This window comes from Salvia miltiorrhiza, chromosome 1 (genome assembly GCF_028751815.1).
Source record: "Salvia miltiorrhiza cultivar Shanhuang (shh) chromosome 1, IMPLAD_Smil_shh, whole genome shotgun sequence".
Taxonomy (NCBI): Eukaryota; Viridiplantae; Streptophyta; class Magnoliopsida; order Lamiales; family Lamiaceae; genus Salvia; species Salvia miltiorrhiza.
This window is the reverse complement of record NC_080387.1, coordinates 23,804,168-23,830,266: the sequence shown is the minus strand read 5'-3', so window position 1 is coordinate 23,830,266 and position 26,099 is coordinate 23,804,168. Positions and strand designations below refer to the sequence as shown.

The window sequence follows — 26,099 nt, the reverse complement described above, 5'->3', positions numbered from 1 at the left end:
AGCTGTGTAGCTTTAGTCGCAGTCAACTATATAACACTCACAAATGGTCACGAACAACGACACTAACCTCATAAGCCTTCGCCTGAGTATCATATAGTGCATCAACGTCGAATCTATATCTACCTCTTCTAGATGGAAACCATTTCTTTTATTCCGAGTCTCATGTCCATCAAGTTCTCCACTGCATGGAATAAACCTTAGTTAATAACAACAAATTAAATTAAATCATATAAAATTAAAATTAAAGAAAACAAATGATTTTTTTTTAAAGTATGAAACAAAATGGACAGTAAAATGTAACGACGAGATATTTTATCAAATTTTAGAAAAACAAGTGCCAAAGAAGACAAATAAATAAGAAAATGAGAAAAATGAAAACAATTTATTGAGAAATCTTTTTTTCTTTTGTTTTTGTATTTAGACATTTCACAGCATGAAACAGGTTGAGGTGACCCCTCATTTTGAATAAGATCTCTTTCTGTAGCGCCCCAGTACTTGTGTATCATTTAAAAAAAAATTAATTGATAATTTATTGAAGGTGAGACCATGTTAAAAGAAAGGGATTACATTAAAGTGTTAGCCCTAATTAATTTGGTCTAAACTTTAGAACAAGTGAATGAATCTGACATTAACAAAAAACATTTTTTTCTCTCTCTTTTTTTGAACAAATAGAGTAAAATAATGAAAAACTAGCCGTTAAACACAAGCATACCTTATGTAACGTTCAAAAACTCAATTTGAATCATTATCGACAACACACTTTCTTTTATAAACCCACTGCCTATTTGCCCTTCTCTAATCATCTCTCTCTCTCTCTCTCTCTCTGCGATCGCGGAAGAAGAATTGACAGATCCCTTATCTCTCACTCTAAACTGTCTCTTCTTCTTCGATCTGCACAGAATCTTGAACTCTGAATCTCGATTCGTCATTCTCTTGAAATTCTATTGTTGAAATCAAACGGTGAAAAGAGGACGCGATGGCCAGTGTTACTAACACCCACCACCAAGACAGCAACCCTAACACCCCGGTCGCCGCCGCCGCTCCGCCCAAGCAGACTGTTCCCACCGCGAAAACCGTTGATACTCAGTCCGTTTTGAAAAGGTACTCTTAAGATTGTTACCTTAATTACTCTTCCTTTTTAGTTTAATTCAATTTTGTGAATCCGATGTCTTGAATTCGTCTGTTTTGGATGATTGATTTGCTGTATTTTTAGGGTTCGATGATCCCCTTTTCTGAAAGTTCAATCTCTGGAAAAAATATTGGGGAAAATGTTGTGTATTCATGTTGATTTTTTCTTGCTTGATCTTCGATATTTACCCGTCTTCATTACATATTGTAGTTTAATATATTAAATACATAGCATATAATGGAATTAAATGAATTATCATTTAAGCTGGCTTAATATGGGTAGATGAACATGGGTTCATATTTGAGATAAGAACATTACATCCAGTTTGAGATAAGTACATTATAATGTGGTAGAGTATTTTATGCCAAATTTAATTTGATTGCAGCACAATTGATATTACTACACATCATTGAAGAACAAGTTATTTTTTATGGGTAGAGCTGAGGCCAAAAAAAACTGTGTATGAGTTTGTAGATTGTTGTTTACATCAAAACATCATTTCCAGAATAAAGTTTTACTAGATTTCATTTGTGAGTTAGATCAAAATTATGTATTTGGATTGCCCCAAATTCGACGTTATAGACTGGAAATAGCAGTCAGCTTTTCGTTGATGCTAATATCTGGTTTTGTGGTTGAAGGTTTTGCACTATCTAGTTGATTACATTGATGTATTTGGATTGCCCCAAAATTATGTATTTGGATTGCCCCAAATTCGACGTTATAGACTGGAAAAAGCAGTCAGCTTTTCGTTGATGCTAATATCTGGTTTTGTGGTTGAAGGTTTTGCACTATCTAGTTGATTACATTGATTATGATAGTTGTTTATTATAGAAAGCTGCACTTTTTTCTTAGTGTATTACACGATTTTTACCTTTAAGTTTGTTCGATCCTCATTTACTTGTAACCTATTTGACCTGCTTATCATCCTGAGCCTTCTTTGATGATGCCAATGACTAACTGTCTCAAATTTGGTTGTTGAAACAGATTGCAATCCGAGCTAATGGCCCTAATGGTAAGAAGCTTTGCATCGTATGATGCCACCATTGTTCGGATCCTTGTAAGGAATTCACATTAGCTGACTTTAATTCTCGCTGCTATAGATGGGAGGTGATTCTGGGATATCCGCATTCCCTGAGGAAGACAACATTTTTTGCTGGAAAGGGACAATCAGTGGCAGCAAAGATACCGTCTTTGAAGGAACAGAATACAAGCTGTCGCTGTCCTTTCCCTCTGAGTATCCTTTCAAGGCTCCCAAGGTCAAATTCGAGACATCTTGCTTCCATCCTAACGTCGACGTTTATGGGAACATATGCTTGGACATATTACAGGTTACTACTTCTCACAAATAGCTTTGCTGCCTTCTCGTGTCATTATCAGCCGAATCTCACTGTGTTTGATCTTTGTAGGATAAATGGTCATCGGCCTATGATGTTAGAACTATATTGCTGTCGATCCAGAGTTTGCTTGGAGGTAATTTATGAACAATGCTTATTGGTTTTATTGTAGTTATTTATGCATATTCATTGTGATGCTAACCAAGTAATTTGTGAATAATTAGAGCCCAACATAAGTTCACCACTTAATACCCAGGCAGCAGCGCTTTGGAGCAACCAAGAAGGTATGACACTTTAAATATTTTTTTACTGGCTTCCACTGCCAAAAATATTATCAATAATATTATTGATTTAAATCTTTTCTTTTTAAACATTTGGGTTGCAGAGTACAGGAAAATGGTGGAGAAATTGTATAAGCCAATGGTTTGAAAGTTTTTCGTTGGGGATTGGTGTTTAGCTGTTAGGATTGATTGAAACTGAATGTTTTACTGCCAAGTTACGTTTACTTAATTTTTTTCATATGCTAAGTTCGCTTAATTCTTTTAATGTTGCAGAACAATGTACCCTTTCAGACTTTACAGTGAATTGTTGAAAAAGATGTCTAAATATTGCAGTCTATATAATACATGTGGATGATGTAAAAATGCATTGATTTCGTCAAGTTATTAAGTACAGACAGCTATATCACACTATTTTTAATATGCAAAAACTCCTGTACACCCAAGCCTCAAGCTCGTGCCGCCTCTCCTTTCAGCTAGCGCATCCGTGCCCCGTGCTCGTGCCAATACCCCTTTCAGCCGGTGCATTGCCCCCTGCACTATGCCCGTTCTGCTGTCCTACCAGCCACCCGTCGTTGCGTCCTCATCTCTGCGCCTGCACCCGTGGTCACTCCTCTCTTGTCATGTGGTGGGGGTCGGGTTGGGTTGGGTCAAATCCGTGTTGGGTGAGATCGGTCTCTCACCCAAGACTTACTTTTTTTAAAATTAATGGATTAGAGCACATTGTTTTGGTAGTAATTGATGTATTTTAATATTCCCTTCGTTCCATTATTTACAGTGCGTATTTCTTTTTGGGTCGTCCCACATAAGTATGTTTCCATTTTTAGCTAAATTTAGGGGTTCATTAACAAATTAATTAAGGCTCATATATAAACCTAATTTTTGACCCTCACCTCTCCCATTCGTTTCTAGTGTAATATGCATCTCTCTGCACTCGTCTCCCACCTTCTGCCGTAGGCACCAGCATACCAGCAGTAAACTATGGCAGCGCCTGTGCCACGACCGCACCGCCCCCCCACCTCTTTGTCGGCGCCGCCTCCACCTTACCTTCTGAGTGAACCCTAGTTTCGCATAAAAACTTTTTCACAAATTCGGGAGTGGATCAAAACACAACGAGGTGTTGTGCAAAAAAACGACATCATTCCAACAAGAAATGAAATATTCTTTTTAATTTTTCTGATATGCACTGTTCTAATTGAATTTAACTTAGAATGACTTTGAGCATCTGCCACAAGAAATCGGTTACTTCTAACTTCAATCTATCAACACTAATTTTTTTTCAGTAAAAATAGGCCACATGAATCTGACGATATTCTTTTTCTTCCACAATTTTTGTTTTATTAGTATATCTTTCTTCTATGATCTCACCATCAATGAAACCGCTTCGATGTGAACTTGTTTGTCCAACATATATCTTCATTTTCTATACCAGCAAATGAAGCATTATATATAGTCATTCTGCTTGTGCTTGAGAACAAAATCTACTTTCTCATCTCTTGCAAGTGTGTTTCTTCTGCACAGGTGGTCGCACCTCACAACATTAACGATCCCATCTACTTGATGAATTTTATTTATTAGGTTTAATTTGGGCTATAAATTATAGAAAAAATTGGTAAATTTATAATTATTTATTATTATTATTTTAATTAAGGGGCTATGGTGAGTAAAATGGGGACTATGAATAGAATTAATCACCTCATTACAAATGTCTCTTTTTTTTTTCTTTTTTTTTTTTAATGAAACGGAGGGAGTATAATTCATCAAGGATGGATCCACTCATGCAAGTTGCAACATTAAAGAGGCAATTCCTGTGCCGTGAATCCACCATCTCCAAATGGGCTTCATTAAATGATCTTGAGTCCATATTGAATCAACCCATTCAACACCTATTTTCTTTTGACTGCTTCAAAGAAAACATGAATTACAAATCTCGAGTTGCATATGCTTTGGGCGCTGCCTAACTACATATATAGTGGAAATGGAAGACAATGTAAATCACTCTTCTTGTACTGATGCATACATGTTCCCCAACGTACGTAACGTAATCCAAGTAGAAAGAGAATATGAATAGTAACATATTATATATGAAACTAAGAGTAAATTAGTGGCGTGGAGAGGGAGAGTGTATTACAAGAAGTAAGATCTAAATGAATACATCGATGATCTGCAGCAAGCATCATAGATAAACAATTAAATTAGGCATAATCAAACGGTGCTTCTGGCGCAGTTGGTAACCCTGGTGCAGCCGCGGTTGTAAGGGTTGGCGACCTCGTGGTGACGGCAGTTGTAGTAGGACTGCCCCTTCTGATCGCACGGTATCTTGTTCCGCATGAGGGCGCCGTAGCTGATGTAGCCGCCACCCCCCAGCTGCCGCCTCGCCGTCTCCGATTCCATCATCATCTGCTCGTCCATGTCGATGGCGTCCTCCACCAGCCCGTGCCCGTCGGGCTCCGATATCATCATCTCCGAATGCGCCACCGCAGCCACGGAGAGCATTAGAACAAACAACCCCACCATCCGCAAAGCCATCGACGCCATTAACTAGATGGTGATGGCTATGAATATGGCTCCCTCTCCTCCGATCCTTTTGCTTTTCTTGGGCAGCTTTTATATTTGCTCCGCCGTAATGGGGGAGGAAAATGAAACATGCATAGTGGAGGAGGGGATGGAGGAGAAGAATTTTATGAATTAGGTCCCGCTTTTTGCTCCCTAGGTATGGGCATGGATTGGGGACTAGAGCAAATATAGGACTTTTCCGGTACACTCCGTTTCTCATACTCACACCACCTCTTTTACCCTAATTGGCTTTGCATACATGAATTATTACCACAACAAAATTCAATTATTTTTTCTAACAAATTGCTACGCAAATGCACAACTTATTTCAAAATTTCCCCCATCTTTCCAATTAAACAACTTTAAAAAAAAAAAAAAATTATTACACCCAAATAAAGGAAAAACACATTCACACTCTAGCCTTCTATCACTACAAAAAAAAAGCTGATTACCGGCGGCAATTCCCGCCGGTAAAAAAGGGGCGGCCGCCGGCGATTCCATTACCGGCGGCAGAGATAATCTCGTCGGAGATGAGATTGCCGGCGGCGAAGCTCAGCCGCCGGAGATTGGCGGCGGCCCTACCGCCGGTATATTTTCTCGGGAAACTCAGGTGGTTTCCCGAACATTTACCGGCGGTTCTCGTCACCGCTGATTACCGGCGGCACACAGCCGCCGGTAATCAGCGGCGATAGAGATGCCGCCGGTGATCACCACCACCACACCGATGGTCGTCGATGTTGGGAGATTACCGGCGGGCCCGTGCCGCCGCTAATTATGCCGCCGGTAATTAAATAATTATTTTAATTATATAATTATTTATTTTATTTATTTATTTATTTATTTATCTCCACTAATATTTTTGTATTTATACAATATTTCAAACCTTAGGCGAACTTCCCAGTGGGTCACCCATCTTAGTTGTGCTCTAAGTCAAGCACGCTTAACCTTAAAGTTCCTTTTGAATTGTCCCCAGTAGAGAACACTCGTATAATTGATATATCTATTGCCTATTAAATCATTTAAAGGTTATTTCAATATACAATATATATCATATATTCATAACATTTGAATACGAGGAGATAATATCCAAGTAATGTTGTTAATTACGGACCAGTCTCGTGCCGCCCGTATTTTTATGGCAAATAAATTTTTATTTTTTATTTTTTTTTATTTTTTTATCAATATAGTTTATTAATCATAAGTATTTTAATTTGATATTTTTAATGTATTTTTGAATTCATTTGTATATATGTCCTTATTTTTATGTCGAAACAATATATCTATTTATTAATCAATATGTTATTAATTTTTTTTATCAATCTACGTTATAGAGTATAAGTATTTTCATTTTGTAATTATAATGTATTTTGAATTCATTTGCATACCTTGAATTCACTCACAATAAATAGGACGATTTGAAAACATAAAACAATTAAATTGTTCAACAAAACACAAATATTAAACAAAGTTCAAGTGTAATTGTGTTTGTTCAGAAACATAACATAAAGCAAAAAAAAAAGTTCAACATGATATAGATACATAGAAGTGATGCTCAAGGTAGTTGACCGGACCGCCTCAGTATCTCCTCGAAGTATGTCATCCGCTCCTCAAGGGCCTCACGTGCGGCTCGTTCGGCCTCACGTGCTGCTTCTTGGGCCGCCCTATCCTCCTCAGCCCTTTGGAGACGCTCCTCCAGTGTGGAGATCCGAGTCTCATACATCCGCTGAGACATCTGGGAAGAGCCTGTACTGTTAGTAGACCCCCTACTAAACTAGCTCACACCGGCACTTCCAGTGCCGTACAGTCGTGACCTACCGGGACGTACGAGCTCCAAGTAGACCTCATCGAGTCGGTCCTCTCGTCCTATCTCAGCAACAACGCGATGAATCTCCGCCTAATTCATACATAACAATACACAATTATTATAAAATAAATACATTTTACTATGTATTACTAATATTTGTTCAAACTTAAACATTTACATCAAGGTTGGTATCCTTTTCTGACACAAAAGTTCCATCTGCGTACATGTGTAGGCGGAGGAAAGTGTTGTAGTTAGATGCAGTTGGGGAGACTTCACCATCCACGAGCTGTTCATGCATTTATATAAGATAAATAAGGTAATATAATATATATATATATATATATATATATATATATATATATTTATAATATAATATATATATCTTAATCGATAATTCCTAACCAGACTCTGCTGCTGAATATGACTCGACTGAGACCCTCCAACGTGCCGACTGATCCCTGTACCAACTCCATCGGGCTCAGAGTATCGGTTCTCACGTGCGCGCCTAGAGACGGCCTTAACCTCATCTTGATCCCAGTATGCCTTGAGTCCCGTCCAAAAGGTGTCGGACATGCCCAGCGGTGTCTCCATCATCTCCCCTGCCTCGGTCTTCTCTTTGAGCTGTCTCTTATACTCGCTCATGTTGTCACTGTACCTTTTGCGGGCCTTGTCTAACCACATTTTTTTCACATCAGCCTCATCTTCAGGGTTCCAAGCAAACTCTTTCTGTTGAATATATTGGTTAAATTAATATAACATTTCAACAATATATAATGATAACTTTATATATAGTAGAAATTCATTTACCTTGAATTCCTCAAAATACAACGCCTGCACCGTTGGCGAAGTTATCTTCCACTTGTACCCGCCTGGGTTCGGAATCCTCTTAAACGAGTTCGTGCAGCAGGTGGAGATCCCCGGGGGCTCGATCAACTTACTGAACCAATATATCAAAATAATTTAAAGAATTACTTGATATAGACAAATAATGATTTAAATAAAAATACTTACCCAGCAGTATTCCTCTGAAAGAGGATCCTCCCGTCGCGCCTAGCACAATCGGCCCTAATCTGCGCCACTGATTTGCCTTTGGGCCTTCTAGACCCAGATGCAGCAGCGGTCTGTGGAGGGGAACCAGTCTCTGGAGTCGCAGAAATGTACGGTCCAGAGCCTGAGGAGGACTGTCGCTCCTACTCAGGCCCAGAAGATCGACTACCAAACCCAAAAAATCCTCTACGATGAGACATAGTACCTATTTCAAATTGATTCAAATAAGTATAGACACTACCTGTATACAGTGATCAAATAAAATAACAAGACTGTCACAGAAATTGATTCAGATAAGTATAGACATTATGTAAATTGCAGGAAGTTTCTAATCGCACATGAATAACAAGCATAAACAAACACATTGCCAACCATCTCAGATATCTGATTAAAACATCTCTCTAACATGTGATTTTCAACCTTTATGCTCATCATCTGTGTCATCCAGGATAACTGTGAGTAAGTGTCACAGTCTGGGTATAGAGGACTATCGGCTGCGTTCAACATGTCATAAATTTGTTGAGCATCAGGATTAGGCGGCTCCTCAAGATTTGGAGGATCTTGATAATTACTAGGTCCAGCATGATCATGCACCATCCTTTGGTAATTACTGTATGACCCATCATCCTCATCCATTATAGTATGTTCTGCTGGCATATACACTGGTGCTTCCCGTTGATAACACCAGTTCGTGTAATTGTGGATAAATCCACGCCTAGTAACATGTTCTCTGACTGTAGGTACAGATGCAAAGACTTTATTCTTACACTTCCTACACGGGCACCTAATGTTACCAATTCCACCTGTATACGCTGTTTGATTTATCGCAAACTCGAGGAAACTCTCAAGTCCCGTTTCAAATGCAGCACGATCATTGTATCTCGCGTACATCCACGATCGATTATCACTCATTCTTGCAAATTCTAATTGAAAATAAAAATAAATCAAATACAATAAATTACTTTAATCTAAGAAAATTTCGATAGCATAACCCCACTATCCTAACTACCAAGTGCTCGACTCTACCAGCAACTATAGTGACCATAGTGGTCCTAATTTACTAAACCTATACTAGGTCTACCCGGCCCCCCAATGTCGAAACAATAATAAAATAACATATAAAACAATAAAAAAAATAAGGTAATAAAATCAAACACAATCATTTGTTGGGAGAAGATCCTTAAGAAATAATCAATTTCTATCCCAAATGGAGAAGATCCTTAAGAAATTGATTAAATCTATCCCACAATATATAATAACATATCATTTCATCCGAAACAGTAAATCAATTTAAAATTAATCTAATTAACAAATTAATTTCAATTAATCATACTTTAAACATCCTATAAAGTAATTATAGTTAAATCAATTCAAAATTAATCTAATTACCAAATTAATTTCAGTTAATCATACTTTAAACATCCTATAAAGTAATTATAGTTAAATCAATTCAAAATTAATCTAATTACCAAATTAATTTCAATTAATCATACTTTAAACATCCTATAAAGTAATTATAGTTAAATCAATTCAAAATTAATCTAATTACCAAATTAATTTCAATTATTAAAATGCAATTTTATAAAGGAGGAAAAAAAAAAGGAAAAACGAAAAAAAGAAAACTAAACCCTTGAGAGCACAGAGCCGCAAGCTAAGGGCCGGGCCTCATTAAAACCCTCCTACGGAAAACCACAAGGGAAAAACCGTAAGAGGGAAAAAGAGTACCCGTCTAGAAAAAAGAAAAATAAGAGGAGCGGAAGAGAAGGTTTCAGGAACTCCGGCCTAACCATCGTCCCAAACCATCCCGGCTCAGGAAAACAGAACAAGAGCAAACAACAAAAAGAAGCCAGCAGGCCGGTGAGACGCCGTCGCCAACTGACCAACGAAAGGAACAAACAAAGAGAGCAGGAGGCCGGTGATGCGCCGTCGCCCAATGCTCGACAACAGAAATGGGAGGAAAAAGGCCGGTTAATCTCCGGCGCCATAAACCGTCCCACGAACAGAAGTCACAGTAAAGAAGTAGCCAAGGAAAATCATCAAAGGAAGAGAAGGTCCAGTTTAGGCCGGTGAGATGCCGTCGCCTAAACTGAGACTGCAAGATCCTCTTCCAGAAAGCAAGCCGGAAAGTTATTGGGCCGGTTAAATGCCGTCGCCACCAACCTTCCCTCTTCCAATCCTCCATCCGCAAACAGCGAGAACAATCGGAAAGCCCCCAAAGAGCATGCAGAGTAATGCGGCCGGTTATACGCCGTCGCCGTAAAACATCCATATGCCCTCCCTCTCCAGACCTCCAACAACCGTAGATCACCCCAACTGAACACCAACGCCTCCAGTCAGCATGACGTCTAACTCCTGCTCCTAATCCAAAAGCTCTCCCAACGCAGCAGCTGCACGACCACCAAGTGTTCGAAGAAATGTCCGTAAAATTAGAACCAAAGTAGAAACCAAACGAATGCCAATATTCGCCCTTCTCCCGAATATAGACCATGAGACCTCTTAAAATCAGCAAAGAGAACCAATCATGACCGAGTAAAACCTCCACCCAACTCCCAAACAGATCCATGTAGTCCCACCCGCCAAGTGTTTGGCGAAAGTTCCCACCCAAGAACACAAACCCATTATCTTTGACGTACATAGCTATGCACAGACAAATCCCGAATGACGGCATCATGAATAAGCTGAATATTGTGAGTCCAACGTCCCTCAGGAGTATGAGGACTGGCCATAATGTCAGCAGGAACATTCCCTTCTCTATAAATATGAGTTATTCTAAAATCCATATGATCAAGCAACGAAAGGACTCGTCTCCACATAGATTGGAATCGCCAAGGAACTTTGCTTGATTTAGTAGACATAATTTTAACCACGTAGGCAGAGTCTGATTCAAACCAAATCTTGTACCAGCCGCAATGATGAGCAAAATCAATAGCTGTAATAATTCCTAAAAGTTCCGCCTCAAAAGCATACCCCGTACCACCTTCCACATGGAAACATCCCCTCACAAATCCTCGCCAATCTCTGAAAACTCCCCCTGCACAAATACGACCTGGCGTCCCAACCGCCGAACCGTCCGTATTTGCTTTAATCCAAGCAAACGCAGGCGGCGACCAATAAACCGAAGTGAGCTCCGGCGGCGGACGTTGATGTACTTTAACACCCAACTTTCGAATAATTAAGTAATCAGCCCAAGTGTTATCAATACAACCCAGCTTGGAGAAAGAAGAATCAACCTCCAAGAACGTCGACTTGATAAAGCTAAGGATAGCACGGCTTTGAAAATCAACACCATCAAAGTGACTTTTATTACGCGCATTCCAAATCGCCCAGATCATTGAAATAACTCCAAGTTTCCAGAGAACGCTAATTTGCGAGCTCCATTTTATTGACCAAGTAAAGATGAGAAAGCTATGAATGTCAACACAATGTCTCCCCTCCAACTGATTGAACCAACTCAAAAACTCTGTCCATACAGGTTGAACTTTGTCGCACTCCCAAAAAACATGATTCAGATCTTCTGCTTCGTGAAAACAAAGGGAGCAATAATTGGGTGAAACCAGACCTTGTCGAATGAGTTTATCCCGCGTTGGCAGCCGGTTTAGAATAACTCTCCAACAAGTGATGGACCGACGAACAGGGATGTAATCTTCCCACAGCCAACGACCCCAAGAAACACTGGGGAAACGGTGACATTTATAAACAAAAGCAAGGGCAGAAGTAACGTCCCCGTGCACAGACGGCTTCCATAATCTGACATCCTCATCCTCACCGATCGGCAACAGTAAAATATCACAAACAATGTAAGGGAATTCTTCAATAAACTCTTGCGAGAAGTGCCAAACTCCGTCATAGAAATAGTTTGCCACCGTTTTATTTAATCTTGACCGCATAAAACTTGGCAAATTAATCTTATCCGCAATAGTGTAACCGAGCCAGTCGTCATGCCAGAAGTACACCGAAAGGCCTTTTCCAAGAAGACAGTAGGAGTCTTCGATGAGGTCATGTATGAGACGTCTAATTCCAACCCAAATCGAAGAAGTTAAGAAGTCCGACCGTGGCCTGCCCACGTCATTCAGGTAGCGGTTTCTCATTGCATCAAACCCAAATTGGCATCCCACAATCACCTTCCAGGCAAGTTTCATAAGAAAGGACTCATTCATCATATGAAACGAGCGAATCCCAAGACCTCCTTCCTCCTTAATCGCACAAACACGTTCCCAACTAACTGCACAAGACGGTTTTTTGTTAATATTTCCCATCCAAATGAAATTTCTGCAGGACCTATCCAACTCCTTGATAAGAGATCTAGGCCATTTATAGAGCATCATCGTATGCACGAGAGAGCTCTGAATGACCGAACGTACGAGGCAGATTCGCCCCGCAATGGAGAGTTGAGAGCCTTTCCAGCGAGAGAATTTGTTAATAATCCTATCCTTTATGGCAGCAAGATGAATAGCCTTAGGTCTTCCAACAAACAGAGGGGCTCCCAGATAAATCATAGGCAGCCGTCCCACCCGGAAATGAAGAATCCTGCCAATCTGTCTTTGATAACTTAAGGGAACTCCTTTGGCGTAATAAATATGCGATTTTTCCTGGTTGCATATTTGTCCCGAAAGCTCCCCATACCGCTGTAAAATGCTGCGAATAGTCCGGGCATTCTTAGTAGTAGCCTTGCAAAACAAGAGAATGTCATCAGCGTACAACAAATGAGTAGGGAAAAGGCTGGCACGACTCATTTTCATCGGCGTCAGACAACTATCTTCTACCGCCTTTATAAACATACATCTAAGAACATCTTCAGCGATGCCGAAAATGATAGGCGAAAGCGGGTCACCCTGTCTCACCCCACGAGAGCAAGCGAAATAACCGAAGAGCTGTCCGTTGTACAAGATAGAGAGGCGGGCAGAACCAAAGATAGTAGAAAGCCAGTCCAGAAAACGCTGATCAAAACCCATCCCCTCCATAGCAGACAGAATAAAACACCAGCTCAGCGTATCAAAGGCCTTTTTAATGTCCACTTTGCAAGCCATATTCCTGCCTTTGCACGAACGATTCATGCAATTAATGCCTTCCGAGCCGAGCATAATGCAGTCGTGAATCAAGCGGCCACGGATAAACCCAAATTGATTCGGTGAAACACACTCGGCCGCCACAGAACTGAGTCTAGTCGCCAGAATCTTAGAGATGATTTTAAAAAAGAAGTTGGATAGGACAATAGGTCGTAAGTCCATCACAGTTTCGACCACCTCCTTTTTAGGTATAAGAATCAACGTGTTGGAGTTGAGTCCATGAGGTAGATAGTTCCTGTTGAAGAACGTTCTAATAGCCAAACAAATATCCGCTTTGATGATCTCCCAGCAATGTTGAAAGAATACTCCAGTGAAGCCATCAGGCCCGGCTGCACTATCACCTCCTAAGTCGAAGACCGCTGCCTTAATTTCCTCATCCATCGGGATGCTAGTGAGATGTGTATTTTGCACCTGAGAAACAGAACTATTCACCAAATTCCTCACATCTTCAGGCGTGACAGCATTAACAGTCGAATCAGCAAATAAATTGGAAAAATAACGAACGATATTCGCAGCAATCTCCTCTTGATCAAAAGAGTCCGTCCCATCAATATTTAACTGCGGAATATAAGGCTGCTTTTTCCGAGCTTTGATCGAGTTATGGAAGAAACTTGTGTTTCTATCTCCGTCATTTAACCACCGTATCCTACTTTTCTGTTTCAGTAACAGATCTTTGCGCAGCAGCCTCGTGCTCAAACGAGCTTGAAGCTCTACTTCTTCATCAAAGAGAGTGTCCGAGTAGCCTTCAACTGAGATACGTTTCTGAGTCCTTTCCAAATCCATCTGAAGCTGATTAATCTCCACATCCACAAGGCCAAAAACCTCTTTATTCCAACCTTTAAGACTCGATCTCAGCCTTTTCAGTTTTACCATAATCTTCAGGATAGGGCAAGTAATGCTTAAATCCGCATGCCAAGAAGTTTTCACAAACTCCCGAAAATCTTGATGCACCAACCACATATTAAGAAATTTAAAGGGCCTACGTTTAACCGCAGCCCTCTCCATACATTGTAAAATAAGAGGCGAATGATCAGAAGAAAACCTCGGCAGAACATGAGTATTAAGAGAGTCCCACAAATTTGCGAAATCTGAGGAGAAAAAGCCACGGTCCAGAACCGATTCAACATGTGATGGCAAATTACGTCTTCCACACCACGTAAAAAAGAGCCCCGTAGTGTTAGATTCAATCAGCCCCGAAGCCGCAATAAAATCACCAAACTCCCTACATGAAGTGCCGTTTGGCAGACAAGTGCTCTTTCTTTCATGGGCCCCTTTAACGGCATTAAAGTCACCGATAAAAACCGTTTTTTCCACAACGTGATTCAACAAATCAATCCACAGAAGTCGACGTTCAGTATGCGAATTATCTCCATGAATAAAAGCAGCCCGGAATGAAATGTTATTCCAAGAGCAATCCACAATAATAGTTTGGCTAGAAGAGAAAGCCAAAGAGACAGTAACATGCGGCGCCGCGCAGACCCAGATATTCGGGCTCCGTCCTTGCCGAAAGTTTTGAAAAGTCGGAAACAGACCGATGGAATTCCAGTAAGCAACTGGAATTTTGGAAAAATCATTCTTAGGTTCATAAATGCCCATAAGAATAGGATGAAATCTCTTACAATGGTCATGGAGGGCTCGACGAGTTTCTTCATTGAGCCCCCTAACATTCCAAGAAAAAATATTCATTGAAAACTGGATGTCGTTGCTGAGGAAAGATCCTCATTCTCGACTTCATCAGCCCAACTTTGATTAGCAACATTTGACATAGTGCGCATGTGTGGGCTATTGGAGGAGTCAATCACAAAATCCCGAGGATTCCTCCCTGCTGCATGAGCCAAGCTTAACTGTTCATTAATAATATCGATCCCAAGCTTACTCGACTCCTGCTTGGTCCGACTCTTACAAGATTCAGCAGCTTTATTCTTCTTATTCTTTGTCAATTCCTTGCCTATGGGAACTTGTTTGGCAGTAGAACGCAGAACTCTTTTAATGGGGGCCTGCTCCGTAGTTTTACCAATAGCTGTCTCCATCTTCGCTTGAAACTTTGTAGCTTCAATCTTTTTTGCTGCAGAGATTTTTTCTTTCTCTTTGACCCATTCCATCTCTTCATTAACAAGGTTACTGACAGCGTCCACAAATTGGGATTCCGTCATACCCTTCCCAGTATCCAATTTTGGCGATGGCTGTTCTTCTTCCTCCTCATCGCTGGTTACCAGACCCTCGACCAAGTCTTGTTGTTCATTGTCCACTCCAGTGAAGGTACTAACCTCCTTAGTTTGCACTTCATGAATTTTTTCGGGTGCATCTCCCTTATTCTTGCCTTCTAGAGTAGTATTCTCCGACTCCACCAATTCAAGAGCTTCGAAAGAGTTTTTTGTTAAAACTTCCGGAGCCTTTGCACTCTGCCATGTCTTCCCACTAGTCTTATACTCCTTATTTCGTTCTGTCACGACAGTGTTCTTATTCTCCTTCCCAGCAAGATCCTTGTGCTTATCTTCCAAAGCCTGATTCACTTTTTGATCCTTATTGTTCCTGCATTTGTCTGAAGAGTGACCCACTTTTCTGCATATCCCACAGAAGTACGGAAGATTTTCATAAACAAATTCGATATCAAAGGAGGTCGAACCCCGATTCACTTTTAGAGAGTAAGTAATTTCCTTCGTCATGTCAATCTCCATAAGGACTCTAGCGAAGTGGCCCACCGATCCCAGAAAGGTTGAGCCATCAATTTTGATCGGCGATCCAACCGATCGTGCTATTCCCGATATAACCTCCGGATGCCATATCTCATGAGGTAGATAATAAATCCGCATCCACACTTGTGATAACGCAGCAGATTCCTTGTAGGGATTGAAGAGAGGTGTCCATTCTCGAATTTTGAAAATTCCCGTTCTTAACTTCCAGAAAGCTTTTGATTTAGCCAGCGCCATATCTCTTTCCCCAGAGAATTTTAGTGTAAAAAATCCCTTGCCAATAGGTATCACCTGCCATGGGTCAGCGATGTTCCAGATGGATTGAAGTTCCGTTTGAATATCCTTCGCGGCTCTTGGCGAATCCCCTTTTTGCAAAATGAGCCTTGCATGAAGCGCAAATTTGAAACTCTGTAGTTGTTCTTGGTAAAGTTCATCTGGAATGTCAAACGTGAGAATGTTGTTTTTCTTAATCGGATGTAGAGAGCAAAAGTCCTGTGCTAATACGTCAGGAGGCTTGGAAGCGGCGTCCTTGAGTTTCGAAGAGTAGGAAACCCTAGCCGTATTAGGGTTTGTTGGCGTGGCGTGTTTCTTACCAGGTTCTGAATGATCTGTTGTAGTCTTCCGACTCCCCGAGTTTTGAGCCAACGAATCCACCAGCGGTTCATTGGTAAGCGGCGGTCGAGAGAAGTTATTCGAAACGACAGGAAAATCACGATGCGTGGGCAACTCCATGAGAACTTACGGCGAGACCACGTTCGAGGGTTTTAGAAGGTAACTCGATCTTGGTTTATGTTAATTAGATTTTGTTTTAGCAATAAAAAAGTCCAATTAGGTCTCTGACCTTACTTTCTTAATGGAGTAGTTTGTTAATTTGTTTGTTTTTTTTAGGGCCTCACTCTCTTACACTAGATAGAGAAGAAAAATATGCGTCTTTTAATATTGCTAACTTTTTTCCCTCAAAGAAAACATTGCTAACTTCTTCCTCGCCTAGAATATTATTCATCTCTTTATCGTCTAAAAATAGTTAGGGGGAAAAGCATAAATAGTCAGAATAAAATACGACAACATGTCGGGTCTGGTTGATGCGCAGAGACATATATAGTCTACCTGCTGAGGAGGCCTGACATGAGACCAGCTCTAATCATTATAAGTTACAAACACCAAACTCAGTCATTTTTAGAAGAAACCTCTATTTTTTTGTTGCAACACACCATAAATTCTCTGCACTCATCTCTCGTCTCTATCTGTAAATCAAAATTTATTTAGTTATCCATGTGTGAACCATTTTGTATAAGACAATGAAATTCAAAATTTATTATCGAATGATTCATATTCACTTACTTACGATAATACTAATAAATAAATAAATAAATACATAGATAAAACCATACAAATAAATAATAAAATGATTTGATTCAAAAAAGGTATACTAAAAATTTTGAATCAAATAAGAATGATGCATGAATGGTATTATAAGATTTTTGGATTATGTTAAACACGATTGGGGCAATCATTGGGAACAATTGGTTTCGTGCTGCCAAGGCTCATCAGGACAACAACATCAGCTCCCGACCAATGTGTCCGGTCTTAGACGTTCGTTTCTCACTTAAGACGTTCCCTCCTTTTAGAGATAGACGGAACCAAGTTGTGCAATTTCTTCAAAGTGCACTCAAGCAATTTCCCGGTGAGTCCACACGCGCCAGTCTACGTTTGATCCTCGCCACGACTTGCCCTTCGATGGAAACGGGCGTGCGAGGGTGAAAATGGCGTCGTGTGACAGTTTACCCCACTTGATTCATAGACGTCCCTGAACACGACGTGCACCCAAATGAGACCCGGTATAGAGGACTCTTTCTCCTTCGCCGAGCATGTGCATGGCCCTCGCAGTCGAACCGGGCACGATAAGGTAGGGCGACACCTAACACCTTGCTCCCGGGCACCAGGGTTTCTCAAAGGACCTGAGAGACCTGCTTGCCCAAAGACCGCCTGAAGGGGAGCATCTCATTCTGCCCATACGAAACGGCTTATCCCGCCGGTTTATTTTGATACCAACTATCACGGACGATGCTTGCCACATCCCCATTCTCGTTGGGGTTTTCCCATACTTAGGGCAATCATAGACAACAATTAGTTTCACCCTGCCAAGGCTCATCAAGGGAACGACATAAGCTCCAGACCAGAGTGTCTGCCTCTCGGACGTCCCTCCCTCGCTTAATGCATTATCTCCCTTTCGAGATAAGCGAAACTAAACTAAGTTGAGCCATTTCTCCAAATTTAAGATGTACCTTGTCACCAATAGCAAACTCCAAGGGTGGACAGTGTTTGCTAGCCGCTCGCACCAAACCCTGTTGCCAAATAGACCCTCAAATGGCGCAACACAACATCCTTGTCTCGCAACGAGTCTACCAGGGCCTGCACTCAAATCTCTCCTCAAAGAAAGGAACAAATAGGGGGCAGGGATCACTCATAGACCGGGCACTTAACTTAAATCATGTGTAGAGAAAGTACTTCGCCCGCGACAACCACTCACTCCAATTCCTTGGATGACAACACAAATAGGTCTCCAAACACCTATTCATAACTTTCGATTGCCCGTCTGTCTTTGGATGATAGGTTGAGCTCATGCGAAGCTTGGTTCCCGACATTCTAAAGATTCCCTCTAGAAGGTGCTAAGGAAGATCAGATCCCGATCTAAAACAATTGTGCTCGGTATACTGTGCAGCCGCACCACCTTTCTCACAAAGGTGTCTGCCACCGACTTAACATAGAAAGAATGTTTGAGGCCTAAGCAGTGACAATAATTAGAGAACTGGTCTACCACAACAAGTACACAGTCTATGCCTCCCAAATGAGGTAACCCAGTGACCAAATCATACTAATATCTTTCCACACTCGCTTTGGAATCGGCAGTAGATTTAATAGGTCGACCAGTCTTTTTTGTCTGGTACTTGCTTCTTTGGCATACATCGCAAGCCGCCACAAACTTTGTCATTATTTTCATCATTCATGGCCAATACAAGTTGGCGGCCAATCGTCGGTGTGTCCCGAAAGCTCCCGAGTGACCCCCCGTCGGGGTGGCATGAAACTCGACGATTAGTTTTTGAACCCAAGGTGAATAGGGAGGAATCACAATGCGACCTTTGTAAATGAGGGTCCTTTGTCACATATTGTAGTGCGGAGGCTCGGGCCGCTCGCTCTCCAGGTCAGTCATAATTCAAGCCAAACAGTTTCACTGCCTCCTGAAGCTGCTACCACTCCCGCCACCTTGGGGCTGAAATGACCGACAACTCACACAGCTTACCGCTCTCATCACGTCATGATAGAGCATATGCGGCCCGGTTCAGCTGCCCCTTTTTATAGATAATTTCAAAATCAAAACTAAGAAATTTTGCCACCCAATTCTGCTACGCCGGGGTGGTTAAAGCCTGAGATAATAGTTGCTCTAAGTTGCGTTGATCTGAATGTACGAAAAATGTACGACCTAAGAGATAGGGGCGCCAATGTTGTACCGCTAAAACCAAAGCCATCAATTTTTTTTCATTGGCGGATTTAGACAAGAGTCGCCCAGACAACCCTTTGCAAAAATAGGCGATGGGTTATTTTGCCTGAACCAAAACAGCACCGATACTTGTCCCCGATACATCGCATTCAACGACGAAAAGTTGCATAATGTCAAGCATCCGCAAAATTGGTGTCGTAGTTAGAGCATTCTTGAGTTGCTAGAAGGCTTCCTCCGCCTCGGGTGTCCATTGCCAGGACTTTTGTCCTTCCTTTTTGAATAGTCTAGTCAAGGAAGCCTAGAGTGTGCCTTAGTCGCAAACAAAGCGATGATAGTAACCCATGAAAACAAAAATCCCCTCACGCCCTTAAGAGAGATGGGTGTCGGCCATTTGAGGACCACGCCTACCTTAGTCGAATCTATCGTCACGCCGCGACAACACAATATGCCCCAAATACTCCACCTACGAACTACCAAGCACACACTTTTTAGGGTTGATAATCAAAGAGTGCTTAGATAAAAAGGAGAAAACCTTACTCAGGTGTTGTAGGTGCACCGTCCATGAGGAGCTATAGATCAAGATATAATAAAAAAATATGAACACATACTTCCTTAGGAACGGGCGAAAAATATCATTCATCATACTCTGGAACTTTGCGGGGGCGTTGGTTAGTCCAAAAAGCATGACGAGGAACTCGTAGTGTCCTGAGTGAGTCCTAAAAGCAATCTTTGGCACATCTTCGGGAACAATTCTAATATAGTAATAACCTGCTCGTAAGTCTAGCTTGCTGAACCATTTCGCCCCATGTAGCTCATCCAAAAGCTCATGTATAACGGGTATAGGGTATTTATCCGCCACAGTCACTTTATTAAGGGCACAAGAATCCACATAAAACCTCCACGAGCCATTTTTTTATGAACCAAAGGATTGGGCTGGAATACATTTCTGCCACCAATTTTTCCATTTTGTCCTTTTGAGAGTGATTATAGCGATATGGTCTGACAGAAATATGAGGTGTTCTCTCCTGCAAAACAATGCGATGATCGTTCTGTCGAGTTCGGGGTAGCCTTGTCGGTGCCTGTATGATGGACTAAAATGATGCCAATAACACCTCCAACTCATTGTGTTGTTTTACTGTGAGAAATAGAGGCGCAGAAAAAGGTAATAAGTCCACCCCTTCAACAGCCCACAAGAGCCATGCCTCGTCCCCTTGCTCCAACGAAGCCAAATCAGGTCGTGCGAAAAACTTTCGGGTAAGAGAGGGTTCCCCTTGCAAGATCAACTTATTTCCTTCCACCGTGAACTCAATTGTTAGTTTAGCCTAGTTAGCAGTGATATCACCTAATTGAGCTAACCACGAGACCCCTAAGATCACATCAATGCCGCGCAATGGAAATATGTAACACGTAACACGGAAGAAATGCCTATATATGATAAATGGAAGCTGGTGGCATAAGCCCTTGGAATGAACTTTGGTTCCATGCTGAAATTGGTTGTAGGTTTGATAACCGTCTCTAGGGCGTGAGCCACGCTCTCGGCGATGAAGCAGTGGTTCAACCCACTGTCAATCATGGTCAGCATGTTGTGCCCCTCCACTCGAGAAAAAAGTTTCAATGTCTGAGCTTTGTTGAATCTATTGAGGATAACTGCTGAAATAAAACTTTTATTAAAAAAGAAAAAAGAGGTTCAAGAGAAAAAACAAAACGAATCCATTGAGGATAAATGAGAGAGTTTTAATTGCTGCAATTCGGTGCTAACCTCATTGTTGTCAACCATCGCGCCCGTTTCCTGGCTGGCCTCTTCACCTTCGCTATCTGTCTCACCGTCATCTGCTTCTAACACCACGGCGATAGACTTCGTTGGACACTTATGTAACAGGTTGTACAATTGACTACAACAGAAGCACTTTTCTTTTGTAGATACTCCTCCTGCTCTTCCGGTGAAAGATGCCTACTTTTTGAAATTGTGATGAACTCGTCGATTGGTACCACACTATTGGGATCTTAGTGGAACCACATTTTTATATTGTCCACTTGAGTTTTCTTGGACATGTGTTTAGCTGCAAAATGATGAGGTTGGCCATGTAAAAGCACTAGAAGAGAAAAAAGACCTCGTAGGCGGATGTTTATAGGCCTGAGCGATTCGTCGAGTAGCTCAGATGGCAGCGAATACGTTCAACATCTCTGAGTCTGCAATGTGATCTCGAATGAAAGTCTGAAGTCCACCGAGAAACATCCCCAGGTACTGCTTTGGAGGAAGTGACGAAAGCTGGGCGACCATTTTCTCAAAAAAGGACAAGTAATCTTCTAGTGGTCCAGTTTTGTCTTGTGACATGCATAGGCTCCTAAGTTATTGGTTGAACTATCTCCAAATCTGTCCAACAGTTCATTGAGTGAATTGCCCGCAAGTAATGGCTGTTGAACGACGGTTTTCAATGGCCTTGGCCAATTCTGTCAAAAAGGCATTTGCTCGATCCTTTGTAGAAATTGGCGATTTCGTGAATCAGGCTTCCGCGGCTGAAAAGACATTTGCTCGATCCTCTGTAGAAATCGGCGATTTCGTGAATCAGGCTTCCGCGGCTGAAAAGTTTTGTCAAGTGGTAGCTGATAAGTCAAAGATGACTAACTTTAGCTGCATGATGGTTCTGAGGCCATGTACATTTTACTATGCTAATAGAAACGTACTACCAAAATTATCTTCTATTGGCATGCATAAGGCAATTGGTTTACCGCGTTTTAAGAGCGGCGGGCCGCTTAGTGGAGACTGACCACTATCATTTGAAATTTATCCAAAATTTACTCGCACATAGCTCGCCAAACTTCTGCTCAGAGAGAAACGAATCCCTTGTTCACATGTTGGCTATCTTGGACGCAACCGCAAAAGTGGCCGCACCAGCTTTAAGGGTGGCCGGTTTTTCAAATCGGTAGAGGATTTAAAACAACATATCCTAGCTAAACATTCGGATATGGTTGTAGAGAAGGAATTGAATGGTGGCCTAAAAATGAAAGAATTGATGGGTGACTTAAAAATTTGCCAAAACTGTGGAACTGTTTGCAATTCGAAGGGGAGTCTACAGCATCACCACGATAGGCTCGACATTTACCGTTGTCCGGCTTTGCCGAATGAGTTGAAAGCTGATATGCCGAGCCACATGGATAATGAAAGGATATGGGCAACTAAAGTTTTAGGCAAGTAAACTGATACTGCATACTTGTGTAATACTCCTTCATATACTCGAATGATTAGCTTCTTATACTTGTCTCTTTTTTTAATTAAAAAAAATGGCTGTTGAACGGCATAAAACCCATTGCGCCCAGAACATGGATCGTTCTGTCATCGCGATCAGTGGCCGGAACTCGATGAACCAGAAAGTATTGTCCAGAAATTATGTTGTTAATTTGTTTATTCATATTTTAATTGAGTTCGACCCACAACAATCCATGCTTCAATTTAAAAATAATTAAGCATGTGTTGCCTAATTACACGCTCTTATTTCGTTAATTGTTTATAATTTTTTCGTATTAAAAGACACGAGATTCTTATACAATGTGAAAAATGAAATATTAGACTCGATAATATTCGAAGGTGGGAATGACTTGTTCATCTTCACACGCATAATCAAATTAATTCATACTCCAATTAGTTAAACCGACATGCTCTGATATATAAATTAATTCAGGGGTTCAAGATTTTAAATACCAATTTTTAAAAGTGATATGTTTTTTAGCCCCACTTTAAAACTAACTCTTTTGTATACCAAAATGAATTAAAAGACTAAAATACCATTTACGGTCCCCACCACTTTAATTTGCGCTCAACATGACACGTGCCCACGATCGTGGACACGATAGGCATGATCGTGTCCACCATCATGGGCACGTGTAATGTTGTGCGAAAATTAAAATAGTGGTGACCGTAAAAGGTATTTTAGTATTTTAATTCATTTTGGCATACAAAAGAGTTAGTTTTAAAGAGGGGCTAAAAAATATATCACTTTTAAAAATTGGTATTTTTTATAAGTTTCCTAAAAAAATATTAATGATAAAAAAAATCTTAAAAATTGAAATTCACGGGCTTTCATGTCGGTCAAAGAATATATAAGCTACCGTGAACCTATATTCACTAGTGTATTACCCGTCGAAATTCGACGGATACATATTTTCTTGTAATTTATATATTTTATGTTATTCTTATGATAATTATATAAAATAATTTTTTATGTAATTTATTTATATAATTAATTAAATTAAATTAGTAATACATTTTAAATTATATTAATGTCAACAACTTTTAGCAATTAAATTATTAATTTTGTTGAGATCATAAAAATACCCATTAGTTTTCATATGAAATTTTATAAAAAGTTGACGCGTAAGAAAAAAAAAGAGAGAGAGTAGAAAGACATATAAATTTGACATAGGTATCAAATAATTCCGAACTTCTAAAAGCATAACTAATTATAAAAATAATATCGCCTGATATTTAAAAGACCATAACTGATTTATCGAACATCGTATCATTTGGAGTTTTAAGACCAACCAAGTTGTGGGCATCAGCTCGTCGCAAACTTGACAGATCACCTCTAACTTCTGAGCATCATCTTGTTTGAAACTTGAAAGAGAATCATCTCGTCTAAAACTTGAAAGAGCATCATCTCGTCTGGAGTTTTGAGCATCATCTCATCTAGAGTTTGAGAGACCATCATCAAATATGAAATTATATTCAACCATAACTCCAATTGTCAACTATCTAACAAACATAACTCTAACAATTTAGATATTTTATTTATATATGTAATTTTATTAGTTCAAACTCTAGAAAGAAAGGAAAGAGAAGAGTTCTTAAAGCAGTAAAAGAGAGAGCGTGTGCTTTATTTCATCATCGTAGGTATTTATAGGCATTACAGTTGGGGTAAAGTAGTAAATTCGTCTGGTCATCTATTCTGCATGCTCGCCATTAAACTAATTAAGGCTATTATTAGATTATAACTTGCCAGGTCGTTGTCCCCTAATTACTGAGCTGGATTCTGTCCTCATCATCCCGCTCTGACTTAGCTCTGACTCTGGATATGGCGACTTGGCTCTGGCTCTGACTTTAATGACTTAGCTCTGGAATCTCTGCTCTGACAACTTGGCTCTGTCCCTCTGCTTTGGAACATCTGCTCTGGTTAGCTTTGGCTCTGTCAGCTCTGCTCTGGCAACTCTGCTCTGGAAGCTCTGCTCTGGAAGCTTTACTCTGGCAACTCAAAATGGTATTATATGGACCCAATCATCTGTAATTTACATATTCCGTGGAAAGGCTTATAACATATCTTTCACAATTCAGAAACAAATTTTATTCAAATACGAAGCACTAAAATTACACAGCAAAAGGTTTGCTTTGCTCCCTATACACAGCAAAAGAAGAACAAAAGTACCTTGTGTTGGCTGAAAAAACACGATGCAGCGTAAATCATTATTAACTAAGGAATTTATAGCTAAAAATCTAGGTATGCAATTAAAACTTATAAATATCGGAAAAGCGAGGATTAAGAATGTAGGTATGCAATTAACTAAGGCCTAATGTGGCGATTTGGCTCTGGCTCTGACTCTAACGACTTAGCTCTGACTCTGGATCTGGCGACTTGGCTCTGGCTCTGACTTTAATGACTTAGCTCTGGAATCTCTGCTCTGGAAGCTCTGCTCTGGCAACTTTGCTCTGGCCCTCTGCTCTGGAAGCTCTGCTCTGGTTTGCTCTGGCTCTGGCAGCTCTGCTATGTCAACTCTGCTCTGACAGCTCTCCTCTGGAAGCTTTGCTCTGGCAACTCTGCTCTGGTAACTCTGCTCTGGCTCTGGCATCTCTGCTCTGGCATCTCTACTCTGGCAACTTGGCTCTAACCCTCTGCTCTGGCAACTCTGCTAAAAATATTCTTTCCAAAATTTGTTCTTTCTTAAATAATAATCATTCTATATTTAAAATAGTGAAACATGTTATTAAGTTAGGAAACTAATTTAATACTTACCATAGGTGTGTAGGAAGAATCACGGCAGATTCGAAAATGAAGGTATCAAAATAGAGAAGTCGTCGGTGGGGTGGGGGTCGACGGCACGGCGGACGAACTCCAGGTCTCAGCTGCGGACGAACCACAAGCTCAGCGGCGACTATTTCGCCGGAGTTTAGAAGAAGGAACGGCAACGGATTATAGGAAAAAGAAATCTTAGGGCTCTTGTATTAATTACTTCGAATGGAGAATTCTCATGGGTTTAAGAAGTGGAAACAGAATCGAACTAATTAAGGAATGGAAGAGGGAGTCAGAGATGAGGCGGAGCAACGCCGCCCTTAGGACGGCGGCAACGCCGGAATTTAGAGGGAGAAAGAGGCGGGCAGTTTAAGGGGGGAATTAGGGCTCGATTTGAGTGTACAATCAACTTTAGAGAGAGAAAAAGATTGAGAGAAGAGAGAGACAGTGAAGGGGGAGACGACGCCGACCGGATTCAGGGACGACGGCGATGGGGTGAGGAAGAGGGAGGCGTGACTTTTGTTTTAAAAGTGAGAATGAGAATATATAGATTGGATTCTCAAATGCCACGTTGGAGATTGAGATTGAAAATAAAGAATTTGAGGCTTGTCACGTAGGCTAAGGTCTAATCGTATTATAGAATAGATTATTATTATTATTATTATTATTATAGTAATGGACGAGCAGAAACAAA

The 26,099-nt window shown here is 40.7% G+C and overlaps 4 protein-coding genes across 4 annotated transcripts; 1 reads left to right on the top strand and 3 right to left on the bottom strand.

Moving 5' to 3' along the window:
• The first annotated feature begins 752 nt into the window (after positions 1 to 752).
• Positions 753 to 3,069, top strand: LOC131007097 (ubiquitin-conjugating enzyme E2 19-like). Its single transcript, XM_057934253.1, has 6 exons — positions 753 to 1,101; positions 2,114 to 2,141; positions 2,230 to 2,457; positions 2,536 to 2,599; positions 2,688 to 2,747; positions 2,849 to 3,069. Exons 1-6 carry the CDS (start codon positions 977 to 979, stop codon positions 2,890 to 2,892), a joined length of 549 nt encoding a protein of 182 aa, XP_057790236.1. The 5' UTR covers positions 753 to 976; the 3' UTR covers positions 2,893 to 3,069.
• Positions 3,070 to 4,796: 1,727 nt separating this feature from the next.
• LOC131007096 (rapid alkalinization factor 23-like) lies at positions 4,797 to 5,451 on the bottom strand. Its single transcript, XM_057934251.1, has one exon. It carries the CDS (start codon positions 5,277 to 5,279, stop codon positions 4,947 to 4,949), a length of 333 nt encoding a protein of 110 aa, XP_057790234.1. The 5' UTR covers positions 5,280 to 5,451; the 3' UTR covers positions 4,797 to 4,946.
• A 5,315-nt stretch (positions 5,452 to 10,766) lies between these two features.
• LOC131003027 (uncharacterized) lies at positions 10,767 to 14,810 on the bottom strand. Its single transcript, XM_057929523.1, has one exon. The coding sequence runs from the start codon at positions 14,808 to 14,810 to the stop codon at positions 10,767 to 10,769; it is 4,044 nt and encodes a 1,347-aa protein (XP_057785506.1).
• An 86-nt stretch (positions 14,811 to 14,896) lies between these two features.
• LOC131002938 (uncharacterized) lies at positions 14,897 to 16,639 on the bottom strand. Its single transcript, XM_057929448.1, has one exon. It carries the CDS (start codon positions 16,637 to 16,639, stop codon positions 14,897 to 14,899), a length of 1,743 nt encoding a protein of 580 aa, XP_057785431.1.
• Positions 16,640 to 26,099: the final 9,460 nt, after the last annotated feature.